We start from the raw sequence: 16560 nt of genomic DNA, 5'->3' as shown, positions 1-16560 counted from the left end.
TTCGGTTCAAAGGCACTACAAAGCAAAACACCTCCTGCCTTGATGTCACTAATAATTATGGGCCCGTAATTGGGTTCGGTAAACCTATAAGCAAGGAGGATGTTCAAAAAAGGGCTACAACAGCGCCGGAGGTTGGGGTCAACGGTGTTTCGGTCAAGCCTGGCGAGCTCGAGAGGGCAACCAGCCAGACTTATGTGTACCGATGGCAACTTCATGGCGAACGAATCGCAGACGATGAGGACGGACTTTATAGAGGCATTGAGTGGACAATAGAGGAAGCCAAAATCGCAAAACAGATTAACCACAGAGCAATCTGGAATTTGGGGCTTACCATCAAGCATGGCTGTGAGCCATTTCTCATCTACGCGGGTATCAATATCCAGCTGAGGGGCATGCAAAATATTTTCTCCTCCAAGACCAACGACGACCTTGAGCCAACCCGTGTTACACCACCCCGCAAGTTCCCAAAAGACCGGTTGGATGATATTGTTCTCGCTTTGAATGATGAGTTAACGATAGAGAATCTCAGGCGTCCACCGGAGGAGTCGGACGATCCTGTACTCCATCAACGAGTTCCCCTAGGAGAACATCGAGACCAGCTAGCTGAGGCGATCGAAATGTTGATCATTGTACTTGCAAATGTACAGATCGCTGAAGCTAGTGATTGGGAGGAATGAAAAATGCAATATATTCATCTTAATCACTTCGATATTGATAGCCGTGGCATCCAAAGGATTATGATTGTTGAAGTCTCTCGTCTGTCATTCTTGTGCTATGGCTAATGCAGCGTAATCATGGCTTCGTATAGCCCGTTTGCTCCCAGTAACCTTTATTTAGCATGGCCGCGTGTTCTCCTGCCCTCCATCCACGTTCTGTCAATGATAAGGAAGCTTAGAGAGAGGTGAAGCTCGTAAGGGATACATCAAGGCTTTTCCGCTCCTTCTCTAGCACTTTTGCCTCTGATATTTTGAGGAACGGAGTCGAATGGTGGCGTTTACCTATTCATAACTAGGTCAAGGTTCGTGTAGCCGTGAATTTATGACAGGGTGAGAATAGGTACAGTCCACCTTTTAGCCTGCTACGTACCCCCATAGCCTGACTACAAAGCAAGCCCCCAAGAATCTAGCCCACCTCAGCAAAGATCTTACAAGAACTGGACGTCTCAACACTAGAGGAATATGAATATATGTCCTTACAATGCCACGGATCTCAAAATAAGAAAGGTACTATATGTACCAAGAGAAAGGTCTTGCATAAGCAGAGGTTCGAGGGAGGTTCCAAGGCGAGTTTAGTTTAACTGCTGAAATAAGTGACTTGCGCGGATAATACGTGTGGTCCTAAAGCATGTGGCAGCCTTGGACCCCCAAGCGCGCGTAATATAGCGAGCCCTGATATCCGCTTGACAGACTTTATGATCAAGTATGCAATATAATGCAAGCTATGCATACGCAATCAACGACATACGACATCCACATCTCGTGGCAAACTAGGTATTGCTAGAAACGGCGCCATGACAACTGGGCCGCGGCGACCCCAGCCTCCAACAAGGGGACGAAACGCACGCAACAACCACAGACCATCTCGCACGAGCCGGCACCCTGCCCCGCGAAACCAGGGTCCATCTAGGCCTGCTCGCATTACTCATCGGCGATTCGTGCCATCCCTGCCGTTAGACGCCGCTGCCCGTCCGAGGACCGCCAGCCGCGGATCAGCTGCCGAGCCCTGTGAATCCTTCCGGAACAGACCCTGGGGCGACTATGTATTACCATTGCATTCCTGGTCTTAATGCCATGCTAATGCATGCCTAATGTCGAGGTTGTGCCGAATTTGTGCAGACTACCTGGGGCCACTCGCGGGGTAGCGTGTCAGGGATCGTCATGTGTGCCCTCCACAGGCTTGGGCTGCGCTGGCTGCTTGAGGGTGAGGTAGGATATAAAAGGGCCATACTCATGAGGCGCACAGACTGCTGCCTTCTCCAGATTGTACTCCGGATTCTGTTTCTCTCTTATTCTTTCTTTGCATATACGTCTTCACCATGCGCCAGTCCGAATCCAGCGGGTCCAACGTGGACCTAGAAAAGGGCGCCCCCGTCCGCTACGACGAAGAACTCGTCGAGCTCCCCGAGATCCTCAAGGAAAGCATCACCGGCTTCGGCGGCTTCGGCGCTCTCCTCCTCCAGATCGCCCACCCCGGCGTCGCCCGCGGCGTCGGCAACCACAGCGAGTTCGCAACGCGCCAGATCGACCGCGCCGAAAAGACCGCCATCTACGTCTACATGATGGTGTACGGCACACAAGAAGAGAAGAACTACATCAAGGAGTGGGTCAACCGGATGCACGCCCGCGTCAAGGGCGGGGATGGCGAGTCGGCGTATTTTGCACAGGACCCGGACCTGCAACTATGGGTTGCTGCCACGCTGTATGTGGGTTGGGTCAAGTCGTACGAGATGGCATACGGTCCTCTACCCGACGACAGGGCAGAGCGTGTCTACCAGGAGTTCTCCGTCTTTGGGACCTCCCTCCAAGTGCCCCGCGAGAAGTGGCCCAAGGACCGCGCCGCGTTTGATGAGTACTACCGCCACGTCATCGAGAACGACCTGCGGCTCGTCCCCGAGGGCGAAGAGGTCTACTGGCACATCATGCACCCGAACCTGCCCTGGATCTTCAAGCCGTTTATCCCGCTCGCGCTGTACCTGACCAAGATCTTCTCTGTCGACTACCTCCCGCCGGAGATCAGGGTTACCTACGGACTAAAGCCGACGACAAAGTATGACCGGTTTAATCGCAAGCTGATGATTATGCAATACAAGATGACGCCCAAGTTTATCCGGTCGCTGCCGAAGCGGTATTATATGAAGCGCGGGAGGGTTATGGTTGCGAAGCTCAAGGAGAGGGGGTTTACCGGGGATATGAGGATGCGGAATCATTAGTGTAGTGCCAGTGGTGGTTATGTTTTAATGCTATGCTTTAGGTACTTGAGCACAATTTGATACCACTTGTTTTACCTTGCATCAAGTCCAGCCGTAGCCTCTGCCTGGATTTGGTCATGATACCGGGAAGTATATGAATAATGTGGCATGGCATAACTCTGGCGTGCCTGCATCGGGGCATCGCCTGGCCCTCCGACGCCAGCTGACTCGGGCCCCCGACTCAACATCCATAAGTTATACAACTGTTATGCATTCATTCATTCATACGTGGACAGCTAGATCCGTCATCAACCTAGTCTAGACCCTGGGCTCGCACTCCTAGCTAAGCACCATACGCGCAAAGGGTCTTATTCGTTCTAAAGCCCATCCCACCCTAACCCAACGCCCCCTTCGAATAAAGACAAAAAGGACGTCGGCTACAAACTTGCCCTCCCCTTTCCTTGAAGAGCATCAACAGTCTCCCGTCCACCAACCTCCCCCGAGCAAAGCGCCCCCTCCATATACCCCTTCCACTCGGTACTATACTCCGTCCCGACAAAATGCAAATTCCCCACCGGCTTGCCATACACATCCGCAAACTCGACATAATGCCCCAGCGCCGTGATGGGCGCCAGCGCCCCGCGAGAAAACCGCTCGTGCTGCCAGATTTGGTCGAAGAATTCGATGGGTTTCCAGACCTCGTGGTCGGATCCAGGTTCGGAATCGGCATTGAAGACTGCAGCGAGTTGTCTCAAGACAACGGCGCGGCGTTGGTGGGGTGGGAGTTTACTCCAAATCCGACCCGGTTTTCCATTGACGAAACAGGTTAAGGAGAAATGTCTCGCTGACTCGACACTGGTGTCTCGAGCGAGAATGACCGGCCCCTCAAACGACGCGAAATACCCATTGAACCCTTTCTCGCGCCACCAGGGTCGGTCATAGCACACTATCGCCTTGTTGTAGTCACCCAGGACGGTGGCGTCGGTGATTTGGCGGAGGCGTGGCGGGAGAGTAGGCTGGATGTTGAGCTCCTTGTACATGGTCGAGGGGATGGAGAGGATGGCCTTTCGGGACACGAAGGTCTGGCCGGTTGTTGAGGTTACAGTGACGTGGGTTTTTGCGTCGGTTATGCTGAGCACGGGGGTGCTGAGGTGGATGTGACTGGGCCCAATTAGGGAGGCGAGGTGGGTTGCTAGGGATTGGGAGCCTGGCAGCGTCTGTGGTTAGTATTCGGCTGCAACAAGAAAAGACGAGATACGCATGGTCCCTGGTTGTAAAGTAAAGAGCAGGTACCAACATACCCCCCCGAAACCTCAAATGCTGCCCGCCACTCGCATCATCCGCCCGAATCGCCAGAAGTCCCCGATTCCGTCGACAGTAATCGATAAACCACGCCGCCGAGTACTCGCTCGATTCAAGACCATGCATGACCTGCGCCCAGAGATTGACCATCTTGGCGGTCTTGGGCAGCGCGCCAAGGTTCCGGACGTACTGGTCCAGCGTGACGTTGTCGTCTTGGGCGCGCGGTGGACCGGGTTTCAGGGACTCGGCCTGGATGTGGTCGCGGATGCGTTCGAGGTTTTGCTTTTCGGCGGGGGTGAACTGTAGACACCCATAACTACTAGTTAGTTACCACAACCCTAAAACAGGACATGTACATGGATGGAGAATTCTTGCATCAGGCGTAACCCCAAAAGGGAACTCAAACCTCCCCCCTGCCTCCTTACTTTCCTGCATAACCGCCCTCCCATCAAGCCGCTGAACCTCCGTGTCGAGCCCAAACTGCTTAACGTATGCGCCGACGCGCGGCTGCAGGGTAAGATTCACCCACGCACCACCGAGATCAGCGTACCCGCGTCCCGAAGCCAGCGGCACGCTCCAGATCTTGCCGCCGACGCGGTCGCGGGCTTCGAGGACTGCGACGCTGAGCCCGGCTTGTTGGGCTGTGTAGGCGGCTTGGAGACCGCTGAGACCCGCGCCGATTATGATGACGTCGAACATTGTGATGGTTAAACTGTCACTGTGTAAGGGATGAGAGACAGAAAATGGATTCCTGAGCCATTCAGAAAGAGTTCTGGATGGAATGGTGTCTTTTATTTTGTTGGAGATGTTGGAGAAGCCGAAGGCTCGGGTTCTCCTCACTTCCTCGGGTTCTGCATCCGAGATGCTGCATGCTCACCGCAAGGTGCTCAATCAACCTATGGACCCTGCGCACGAGAGTTGAATGAATGCTATGACCCTCTTCCAGGCATTTAATAGTGGCATCATGTCCTGAGTCTGCCGTCTTCCCTCAAGGCATGGCACTGAACAAGAAATAAAGACGTCGATGCCCACAAAGCAACTCGAAAACTACACCATGGAAAACGCGACAGCCACCTACGACCAACGTGATTTCGCTCCATTCGCAATATATCTGCTCCTCATCTCAGATGGTTGATCCTGATACCAAACCCTGACGCCACTCAAGCTTCTAGTGTCACGCTCACGATGCAAATCCCCGACAAAGGAATTCCAATGATTGGCGGCAATCGTTTATGGCTTACGACCAGCCACCGGGCATGTTGCACTAAAAGGGGAACTGTTTCCCCACGATGGGCCAGGCGTGCGGGGGAGACATGTCTTATCTCGTGACGGAGAACGCGATAACGCTTCTCATCCGCCGAAACAACATCACCTTTACACTACACCTCTCTCGATATAACATCTTTCCCTCGTAAACAAAACCCGAAGCCAACGCCATGGCGGAATCCCGACCCGGCCTGCCGCGCAAACCAAAGCGCACATCCAACGCGTAAGCTGAGACTCTTCCCTTTCAGATCCTTATCTCTGCTGCATCAACCCCGCTCCCACCACGAGCTGCCACGTCGCCATCACCACCATCCCTACTACTCCTCATATCTAACGAACTGTCAAGATGCATCGCCTGCCGCACAAGCAAAATCAAATGCACGGGCGCCGACCCCTGCGCAAACTGCCAGCGGCGCCGCGTCGCGTGCCGCTTCCTGGAGAGCGTCAGCAAGGTTCTGGTGCCGGAAAGGTTCGTCGCGCACCCACTCCCCAGATACCACCACTATGGCGAGGGAGGATCCGCGCTTCTATGGAGCCAGTCGATATATGGTGACAAGGTATCTTCGTGAATTGCAGGGAAAGATCGGCGAGTCGGTGTCGCGGCGGGATCATCATCATGAACAGCGGAAGGGGGAGAAACGAGGGCGTGTCGATGAGAGGTCACCGTCTGTGAAGAGGACAGCGGACGAGGCGTTCGGGTCTGAGGTTGATATAGATGGTGCGATATAACCTGCTACACTCGTCGCTTATGTATAGTGACAGTTGTTGCAGGAGGCGTCGAGTCGCCGCCGCCTGAAGAACTGCTGGCCGTGGACTCTGGCCGAACGATCTGGACGAGCCCGTTTACGCTGCCATCCCGCATCATCAAGAAGAACCACAAAACAAAGCGCAACTGGAGTACGTCCCCATTACCCCCTCAGGGGCCCATCTAGCATTCTAACATCCCAGCCTGGCTCGCCCCAACCTCAACCTGGTCCTTCACAGCGCGCCTCAAACTCATGATCGCCGAGAAACTCCACGTGGAATCCCACTACAGCGGCCCTGAGCTGTTCGACGGCGACCTGTACCCAATCCAATGGCAGCCCGTACGCCCAAACACACATCCCGACATCACAAACCTCCCCTCGATAGACCACGCCCTGTACCTATTCAACACGGTGAAATTCCACCTAGGTCACAACCACCTGCTCATTGACGAGAAGCCGTTCGTCGAGAATGTCCATGCCTTCTACTATGGGGATTCGGTCAAGCAGGCGACCGAGTGTCGGTTGTGGTTTGTGCAGTTTCTGCTTGTGCTGGCGTTCGGGAATGCGTTTTTGATGCCCTCGAAGAATATGAATGATCCGCCGGGGGCGAAGTTCTTCATCCGTGCTATGTCGCTTATGCCGGATCATACGGCGCTCTCGCGAGGCGGGTTTCTGGCTATTGAGGTGCTGTCCCTGACCGGGTTGTATCTGTATTCGATTGATCATCGCGCGTCGGCGAATGTTTACGTACGCATTTCATAGACTCCCCTCCCCCGTGATTCTCGAAAGACTGACAGTCTAGATCGGCCACGCAATCCGCATCGCAGAAATGGACGGCATGCATACACAGCTTCCCGAAGATGAACTAGGAGCAGAGACTGTAGCCCGGTGCCGAAATCTCTGGTGGACCTTGTACGTTCTCGACCAGCACTTTTCGACCTCCGTCGGGGCCTCGATGACGCCCAAAGATAGCGATATCACGGCGCTGTTGGATCCGCCGGCGACGTCTTCGCAGAGTGATGCGACCCTCGGGTTGCTTGTTAGGTTGTCGCATTTGCTGTCGTATATACTCTCATGTAAGTGCACCTCTTAAGGCTCCATCTTTTTTCTTTCGGTCCCTGTTTTGGCTGGCTACTGATGGCACACAAACAAGCTATTTACAGAGGCACAAAGACCCAACTAGGCACCTTCCTCGAAACAACACGCTCAATCCTCCACGTCCTCGCCGGCCACGCCCGCGAAATCGAGAGCATAATCCACATCAAGTTCCAGAACTCGGTTGACACGATGCCCAAAGGGACGCGGCATATCACCTTGTTATACCACCAGGTCTGCGCTACCCCAATCTCCTTCCTCAATGCCCTCACCAATCTTCCCAGTGAACATAGTCTGATGTCGACTTTTTTTGGTAGTGCGTAATCGTCGCCACCCGCCCTCTCCTCCTCTCCATCTTAAAAGAGCGCCTCGAGCGCCTCGGCCACGGCGCCGAAGACTGGCAGAGTATCGTTGCTCCAACGAACGCGCTCATTTCCACGGGGATAAAGTCCGCGTCGAAAACGCTGCAGATTCTCACAGATGAGGATAGTTTGCTCGGTTAGTCACCCTCTCGCGCTCTTTTCTATAATCGCACGCACATCACGCAAACCAGATTCAGCGAGTTCAAGCTGACGATGTGAACAAGGCGTGGAAACATTCCTCCCGTTCGACATGGAGTTCACCTACGGGGCGGCGTTGCACATCGCCATGGCCAGCATACTCTTTCCAACTGTTACAGAGGGCCAACAGACGAGTTTGCAGGACGCGTATTGCATTCTCGACCAGATGATCGACAAGGGAAATAAACTTGCTTCGGCAAGGAAATCGGAGCTGGTGCAGCTCGAGATGCTGTTTCGGGATTTGGCGGGGAAGACTGAACGTAGCGGGTTGGAGATGCTTGTTCTTCCTCTATCTGTTCCGCCGGCGGTGCCGCTGCCGTCTGGTGCTAGTCTCGCCCCAGATCATGTCACAGGAAATGGACATATAGACGCCCAAGACCCCGCACCAGCACCAGCACCAGTTGATATCGCCCATGGACCAGAAAGCCTGCCTCTCTCACTGTCCGCTGATCCCGGATCCGACTCGGCCTCGGAGATCGTACACGACTCGGCGAATGTCGATTTCCTGGACAGTATCGGGATCTCCTCGTACGAGTTCTTCTCGCTGGTCAACCAGATTGGGAATCCGGAGAGCTATGTGCTTGATCCCGGGTTGCAGCCGTGGGAGGAGGAGTCCGGGCTGGAAGGGTGATACATTGACCAGGAGCGCAAAGGGACGTCGTAAGAGGTGATGGTACGTGAGTACAGGTGCTCGTCCAATGGGCGCTATGGTTTCCCGTCTCTAGCATCAACGAGTAATCCATTTTATAAGCACATATCTTCTCCATGTCTAAATAGCGCAACGGTGCATACATACATAAGATCGGGCTCTGCCCACAGGCCACTTGTCCCCTGGAGCTTTTCATCAAAGTCACCGCGTGCGAAGCACAGGGCCTTCGAGTTTCAAGGGGGATACATGTAGTCAAAATGGCTACCCAATGAAGGTTCTGTATATTGATGTATCGGAGACGAATCCATCGTACCTAAGACGCTCATCCAAATCCCCTAGCAGTAGCCTGTGGCCAGAAAACGAGCTAAGCAACTTCCTCCCGTTTCCAGTCGGACGAGTCGGACGGCATCCCGAGCCCCTTGAATTTGAAGTCCGGTCACCTGCCCACCAGCCAATTGTCAGCACCGGAACTTGGCGCGTGAGACTAGTTCTTCCACCTGGTCTACATTTTAGGTCTCTGGTAAAGTTCATGCAGGCTGCGTGAGCGTCGCGTCTCCACTCTCGGGTTGAGGACCCGAGATAGGCATCCGAGCGCGAGCCGAGGCAGGGTGAGGGAGGGGTGTCTGTCCTTTCTCCAGCACTCGAGGACAGACGCAGCTCGGGTTGGCTTTGGACAAAATCGACCTCGAAGGGTGTTTGTAGTTGCTTGGTCTGGGCTCGTTTGCAGAGGAATTATATCGGTCTTCAACACAAGCCTGCCTGGGTGGCTGTGTGTGTTGGAGGGAGTCAAGGGCACGCACTACCTTTCTGAATACAGAGGGTAATAGATATGTACACTTGAGGGTGAGATTGTCTAAGCGGTCGCTATGTATATTACAAATTCGCGTGGATCGTGTTTATCCCACCCGTGATGATCGTCTTGAGAGTCATATAGTCCTCGACCCCGTATTTACTTCCCTCGCGACCGAAGCCGGAATGTTTGACGCCTCCAAATCTGCTACTGTCAGCATCCTTCCGAGGGATATCACAGAAGTGAACAACAGAGATGGGGTAAAGGGGAAAAGGAAAAACCTACGGCGCAGCAGCATCCGAAATAACCCCCGTATTGATCGCAACCATCCCAAACTGCAACCTCTCCGAGACACGGTGAGCCCTGGCAAGATCCGTGGTCATGATATAAGAAGCCAATCCGACATCGCATTTGTTCGCCCGTCGAATAACCTCCTCTTCGGTATCGAATTTAGCCAACGCAGCTAGCGGCCCGAATGTCTCTTCGCTCATCACTTTCATGCTATCGTTGACCTCGGAGAGGATGGTGAGTTCGTAAAAGTTCTTGCCCAGTGCAGGGAGGCGGTTTCCGCCTAGTAGGACTCTGGCATTCTGAGCGATTGCGTCTTGGACGTGCTCTTCGACCTTGGCTACACCGGTTGTTAGTGGTCCGTGGGTGACGGAGGAGTCGTCGAGGGCATTTCCGAGCCGGAACTTGGCGACTTCCTCAACAAGTCGGGCGCTGAAGCGATCGTAGATCTTTGATTGGACGTAGATCCTGTTTGCGCAAACGCAGGTCTGGCCTGTTACTTTGAACTTGCTCACCAGCACACTGGAAACCGCAACTTCGACATCTGCGTCATCAAAGACAATAAATGGTGCATTCCCGCCAAGTTCCAAGCTCAGCTTCTTGAGTGTATCGCTCGACTGCTTCATCAAGAGCTTCCCTACCCTCGTCGAGCCCGTGAATGATATCTTCTTAACTATCTCAGACTCGCAGAGTGCAAGCCCCAGCTGCGGTGTATTCTCCAACGCCGTTACCACATTGATGACCCCAGGTGGGATCCCCGCGCGTTCAGCTAGGAGCACCAACGCATTCATCGAGAACGGCGTTAACCCATCTGATTTTATGACCACTGTACATCCCGCCGCCAACGCCGCAGCAAGCTTCCTCGCACCCATCGCCATAGGAAAGTTCCACGGCAGAATCAATCCACATACACCCACTGGCTCTCTGATAACATGCGTCCGACTCGAGGGGTTGCTATGCGGAATCACATCCCCATATATCCGCGAGGCCTCCTCCGCGAACCACTCGAAGAAGCTTGCTGAGAACACAACCTCGCCTTCAGCGTCTGCTTTCGCCTTCCCGTTTTCTGCAGTGATGATGCGGGCGAGGTCCTCTTTATTCTTGAGGAGGAGGTCCGAGATCCTGCGGAGATACCGAGCGCGGGTTCGGCCTGGGAGCGACCGCCAGGAGGGGAATACGGCTGCGGCGGAGGTTATGGCGTTGTTCAGGTCTGCGACTGTACATTCTGGGCATGTTCCCAGGGGCTCGTCGGTTGCGGGGTTTGTGATGGTGAAGGTCTTGGTGTTCTTCGAGGGCGTCCAGGTGCCGTTTATGTAGGAGGCCTCGATGAAGAGAGAAGGGTCTTTGAGCGAGAGGGTGGACATTTTGAGGAGTCTAAAGAGATGGTTTGGCAATGAGAGTGGAATTGCTGCGGTTAATCGAGTTAAGAAAGACAGGGCCTTAATACGATACCGCAATGAGCAGCCCACGGTGAGGGGATCTGCGGGGTGTATCTCGGGTTCGCTGCGGGTCAGAGGTGCTCGGCTTCCCCATCCGAGACTGCACCACCATCGAGGTAAGGGTTTCACGTTGTTCATGGATTGGTCTTGTGGACCTTGCGAGCTATCCTCCGTCATCAGAGCTTCGATCTGCCCCCTGCGAGTGGAGCGTCTTAGATTCCCAAGGCGAATATCGCGGCCGCCTGAAGCATGGAGTCAGGCGTGTACGGGGGTACGCGGAGCTCAAGCTTGTGTCTAGTATATCTTGCTGCTGCTGCATACCTAATTCTTACCATCTTGAGTAGAGACTACTAATGGTTGTGACTTTTTACCTAGATCAGGACAACGTATCCCGGAAATGGGATCAAACATTCAAGAGACTACCAAGGGAGCATTGATTCTTTCGCGGAGTAGCTCGTCACAATGATTCGTGCATCGGCTCGCGAATCCGAGACAAGTGAAGCGCATTATCAAGATAGGGTTCTCGCGCCCAGACCCGATGCATACCCATTGGTTTGCGATAAGGAATCTAGACCCTGATCGACGGGGTTCCTATGGTTATGACAGTGCGGGTGGGAGTGATGCAGAGCGAGATACACCCGGTCCTTCATCCCATGACCCTCCATCACGGGTAGCCCCAGATAAGATACCCCGGAAACAATAGCATAACTGCCGCCAGCGAGGTATAAGTAACTCGTGGAGGATCGGGCAGATAGGTCTCCAACTGCAGTTCGAGCACCAGCCTCAGCTTCTTTATCATCAAGGAGTCGAGTACCACTCTCATCTCTCACTATCCTCAACTTAGTAGCACATCACATCACAATGGCCCCAGCCGCCCTCCTCCCCATCCCTGTGGAATCCACCACCACCACAACACCACCTCTCCCTCTCCCGACAACCGCCCCAACCGTAATCGGCCCAACGACCAAAAAAGCCACACGCCCAACACGCCCCCTCCCGCGCTCATTGATCGAAAACGCCCGAATCGCCGACAGCGAAAAAGTCCCATTCACTCCATCCGTGCACCTCGCCTACTCTCCCCCTTCCAAAATCCACAAAATGGCCGATTTCGGCCTCGAGGGCGCGGGCATCTCCCCAAATGCCATCTCCGAGCCGTTTCCGCTCTTCACGCCCGAGGCGATTCGGCAGATGCGTGGCGAGATCTTTAGCGAGGCGGTCCTGGAGCATTGCCGGTTTAGTTCGAGTTTCTGCGCGAATATGATTCGCGGGATGGGGCATGCGTATGTTATGTTGCAATTTGCTTTCTATACCCGGTTTCACGTATTACTATGTGATGCTGAACTAACTCTTGGGATCTTGCAGCCGCGCACCGTTTATCTACGACGTCTGGAAATCCCCCGACGTCCTCTCCAAGATCTCCGCCGCCGCAGGCATAGACCTGATTCCGGCCTTTGACTACGAAATCGCCAACATCAACGTTGCAGTCAGGGACGACGACGACGGCATCGACACCAGCACCAACACGACCAACCTGGCCGTCAAAAACGTTAGTGAGGATAATGACGTCCCCGCCTTCGCCTGGCACTACGACTCCTTCCCGTTCGTCTGCGTAATCATGCTCAGCGACTGCAGCGGGATGGTCGGCGGGGAAACCGCAATCCGGCTCCCCGATGGCTCCGTCAAAAAAGTGCGCGGCCCCGCGCAGGGGTACGCGGTCGTCATGCAGGGGCGGTACCTCGAGCACCAGGCGCTGAAAGCTTTGGGGGGGAGGGAAAGGATAACTATGGTTACGCCGTTTCGGCCGCGGGATGCGAATGTAAGGGATGAGGTGCTTCTTGTGGGGACGCGCGGGATAAGTGATTTGGGCGAGATGTATCCGCAGTACTTTGAGTATCGGATGGAGGTTCTTGAGGAGAGGGTTCGCGGGATCATTAGGAGGGAGAGGGAGAGGGGGAGAAGTGGGAGGGGGTTTGATGTTGAGGGGGTGCGGGGGTGGATTGAGGAGCAGAGGGAGTTTTTAGATTCGATGTTGAGGGAGATGGTTGTTGTTGAGTAGGTTAGAGGAATAGGTGAGAGGTGAGAGCATGGGCCCGGGAGATGAGCTGGTGTCTTGTTTGCTTGATTTATGCCATGTTCAGATTGAGCCTGTACTTTGTCTTTAGTGTCCTTTCTCGCGGTTTTATACAATTAACGAGTGAGTAGGTTGTTGTAAGCCTCGTCGAAGCATTCCATACGCGACTCTCCATACCTACCTGTAATTGTCCTCTTAGTACTGTAGTGTTAAAGACGAAGCAACCGTCTCTCATATTCAAGCTCCACACATTCGCCCCCCCTTATTCTAGACCTCTCAGCCAGCTTGCGTACTTGGGACAGTGTGCCTACCAGGGACCCAGCCCATCTAATCCGTGCACTAGCCTACCTACCCCTTGACAAATTTGTAATAGTATCTCTTAACTAATTGATAGGACACGGCAGAAAGATCTATGGCTGTGACAGACACGGCGCAGTAGTCGAGGGAGTCGGCTTTACTCGGGCGGTATATTAAAGAGCTATGTTCGCTGTAGATGCTAGGGGGAATCACATCATAGGGAGCTTCATGTGCTCTGGTCGAATGAGCTGCGAGGGCAGATGCACCGTGATAGAGCAGCAACTATCTATGGAGGACTTCAAAGATTAAACGACTCGTCTGCGATCATGATGACTGTCGGCTTCTATATCCGAGATAAGATGAGCTAAAGTAACGCGCTGGTAGGTTAGGAGTAGGAGGTACTAGCCCCTAAAGGCACCCTAACAGATAGCAAGGAACTAGATAACTTAGTTCTAATAAAGTTACTAAACTTAGTAACCTCTTGGAAGAGATTAGTTAGGAGAGGAGATAAAGTATATTAAGAGAAAGGATAAATAATTTATGCGGTAATTTGGTGGCACATGTTCCTGCGAATGCGGTCCAAGAGTTAGGCCTGAAGCGTCTCAATTAGCTCTTTAGCTGCAGGATCTTCCATAGCATCTGCCGCTCCCCAGTGTGTTGAGCTCAAGCGGGAGGCAAGTGCGGCGGTTACTCGTTAGGAGGACCGCACATCATAGGGGAGAGGGCGACTGTGTCAGGCCCGCGCCGTTTCCATTCCTATAATGCAGCATATGATAAAGACCTGAGGTTTTTGTCTTGCCTTTAGCGAGGGACAGGCAATGAAATATTCTTCCCTTCCCCACCGCTCGTAATGGAGTGCGATGTATTTCCCTGCCGTGTTCGAGCGAGCCTTGGTCTCGTGGATACGACACCTGCGAAATGTTCATGGAAACTTACCAATGGTGAATTTATCTGTCGTAGAGGAGCCGTCGAGCTTTTGATGAAGATTAGCTAGACGAATGCACCTCGATTACGCTAATATTCCTGCCATTGTCTTGACTTTCCAGCAGAGTTCACGACCATGACCTTGATCCTGCGGGATTCTTTACAAACTCCGGAACAGAATGCTGGGGCAGACGCCCAATTCACTCTCTATCATCCCTCACATAGAAGCATACCAGCCGTGGTTGGAGGAAAAGGTGAAACCAGCGACGTGAAGGCTACATTAAACTTTGCAGCAGCATCTCAAAGGTTTCGTAGCCGCGGACCAAGGGGCCCGCAAAGACAGAACCAAAGACAAACGGCCACCACAGGCCCCTAGGCGAGGCTTAATATTCGTCCGTAAGAAATGTAATCATATAAAATAGAGATATGAGGGAAGATATAAATAGTTGAAGGTAGAATGCATATCGCTTTAGTTTGCGAGGGGTCAGGGTAAATAAAACCATCCATCCATCCATCCACTGTACTGCGGAATCTACATGCAGACTGCGAGCCCAATTCCCAATCGTGTACCCACGCCATACCCAGATGACAATAACCCTCCTCGTGGTTGACTTAGAGAAGCACTGAATTATATAACCTGAGAATATAGAGCTTGGAATGGAGAGGCACAATTTCTCTGCCTAGTTTTTGGCGCGGTGTTTTCAGTTTCGGGCAGTGGAGCATAACATGAATAACAGCTTCTGTTGCTCCACATTCGTATTTTCGTCTTCTCGGTGTCCGTAGAGCTTGCCATAAGGCGCTAACCAACAGTTGCCTGCCCGCAGCTGGGTAAGTAGGTAGGCACAGTTCCGTGGCAATGGGTCATTATAAGGTCGGAGCAATCAGAACGGCGGCGCAGGCAGCCTGACAAGTGCCGAAGGCTGAATTGCACGCTATGACAGAAGCTGGCGCGGAAAGTCCCAGAGTTGCGCCCCATGTAAAACCAGCTGCGCCATAACAGGCCATTACCACTGCCGAACACCCTGCTTGACAGACGCCATATGCTGCTGGACCGGCGGAGACTAGGCCTGATACCAGCACAGTTGACAGAACAGCCCCGTGAGATAGTTTCATGGTGTTGACAATGCTGAGGATGCTGGGGCTTGCCCAGTTAGACATGATCAAGGCAAGTTATACAAGATGGCTCACCAGTGAATCAAGTTTATTGGTTTGAGTGATATGGAAATGGCTCCGGTCTGCAGATCTGCTCAGTTGAAGTACAAGGAGAGAAGGAGGTACTTAAGGATGAATTTGGCATGCCGACTACAGCTCCTTACATAGTTAAAATGTTTTGGTAACCCAGGAGCTTGACTATGCAGGATAATAAGAATCTCTGTGTTACAGTTTACACCTTAAATGCAAAGTAAATTCCTGTTCTACTTTGCTTCACTGGCGGCCCCAGCGTGGGCTACTCACCTAGCACGACCTCATTACATATGCAAATTCCAAGATTTTGTCGAGCGAAGTTGGTTCTATGAGGTCTCTACTTTCGTTCATGTTAAGGGTGGTCATGTTAGCTAATAATAGAATGGTAGTTTCTAGGGTAGAAATCTCCTGCAAGGAGGGAGCATTTGCGTGATTTTTCAGGCCTTTTATTTTGCATTGTGTGTGAAGAAATAGGAATAATCTATCTTGATTTAGTACTTCCTTTCTGTTGCAGCTGCAAGGGGTACATGCTTTCTGCGGACGCCATTTAACCAAGAAAAGCTTTGACTGAAAATGCAGTTGATTAGAAAGCTGGAACACCAAGCGCTTTTATGCTCTCATCTTGCGTACCTGCGCCCCCAACTAATAAGCACTCATTTCTGTGCTAGCGTCTTAGCAATGTGGTCAAGAATTAATCAAAGAAAGTTGCCATGTAATTAGTGCAACTCCTCGATGTAATGCACACAATCACCCAACGCCTCGCAATTGTTGACAAGCTGAGATATGACCCAGTTGAAACTGTCCCGAAATGTGCTTTTAATGCCTCCCCAGACGTTCGCAAAAAAGTCGCATATGGACTGCCAAACACCATTGTTCGGAGGCGACTCATCATCAGATGGATCCTCACCAGATGGGTCATCATCGCCAGACGGATCATCGCCACGAGACTGATCATTATCCCTAGAGGCCTCGAGATCGAGCAAATCCTTCAGACGGTTGGCCGGCTGCTTCATGAATTCGATCCCACTGGCGATAGCGGC

At 52.8% G+C, this 16560-nt stretch overlaps 5 protein-coding genes across 5 annotated transcripts; 3 read left to right on the top strand and 2 right to left on the bottom strand.

The window, feature by feature from the left end:
* Positions 1-2035: 2035 nt before the first annotated feature.
* Positions 2036-2989, top strand: BJX68DRAFT_251874 (oxygenase MpaB family protein; the record flags this gene model as incomplete). Its single annotated transcript, XM_071042467.1, has 2 exons — positions 2036-2766; positions 2971-2989. 2 exons carry the CDS (start codon positions 2036-2038, stop codon positions 2987-2989), a joined length of 750 nt encoding a protein of 249 aa, XP_070904743.1.
* A 356-nt stretch (positions 2990-3345) lies between these two features.
* Positions 3346-4909, bottom strand: BJX68DRAFT_251873 (flavin monoamine oxidase family protein; the record flags this gene model as incomplete). Its single annotated transcript, XM_071042466.1, has 3 exons — positions 3346-4115; positions 4210-4510; positions 4598-4909. The coding sequence occupies 3 exons, from the start codon at positions 4907-4909 to the stop codon at positions 3346-3348; spliced, it is 1383 nt and encodes a 460-aa protein (XP_070904742.1).
* Positions 4910-5587: 678 nt separating this feature from the next.
* On the top strand, positions 5588-8626 carry BJX68DRAFT_275503 (uncharacterized protein). The gene is made up of 9 exons (XM_071047861.1): positions 5588-5699; positions 5823-5945; positions 6034-6194; positions 6248-6373; positions 6425-6969; positions 7025-7298; positions 7376-7551; positions 7635-7815; positions 7904-8626. The coding sequence occupies exons 1-9, from the start codon at positions 5647-5649 to the stop codon at positions 8506-8508; spliced, it is 2244 nt and encodes a 747-aa protein (XP_070904741.1). The 5' UTR covers positions 5588-5646; the 3' UTR covers positions 8509-8626.
* A 773-nt stretch (positions 8627-9399) lies between these two features.
* Positions 9400-10968, bottom strand: BJX68DRAFT_261022 (NAD-dependent succinate-semialdehyde dehydrogenase; the record flags this gene model as incomplete). Its single annotated transcript, XM_071044046.1, has 2 exons — positions 9400-9520; positions 9602-10968. The coding sequence occupies 2 exons, from the start codon at positions 10966-10968 to the stop codon at positions 9400-9402; spliced, it is 1488 nt and encodes a 495-aa protein (XP_070904740.1).
* Positions 10969-11904: 936 nt separating this feature from the next.
* Positions 11905-13099, top strand: BJX68DRAFT_251870 (uncharacterized protein; the record flags this gene model as incomplete). The annotated part of the gene is made up of 2 exons (XM_071042465.1): positions 11905-12323; positions 12406-13099. 2 exons carry the CDS (start codon positions 11905-11907, stop codon positions 13097-13099), a joined length of 1113 nt encoding a protein of 370 aa, XP_070904739.1.
* Positions 13100-16560: the final 3461 nt, after the last annotated feature.

Source organism: Aspergillus pseudodeflectus, assembly GCF_044049435.1.
Source record: "Aspergillus pseudodeflectus strain CBS 756.74 chromosome Unknown BJX68scaffold_2, whole genome shotgun sequence".
Classification (NCBI taxonomy): domain Eukaryota; kingdom Fungi; phylum Ascomycota; class Eurotiomycetes; order Eurotiales; family Aspergillaceae; genus Aspergillus; species Aspergillus pseudodeflectus.
The sequence above is the reverse complement of the archived record's forward strand: the minus strand, read 5'-3'. Positions and strand labels throughout refer to the sequence as shown.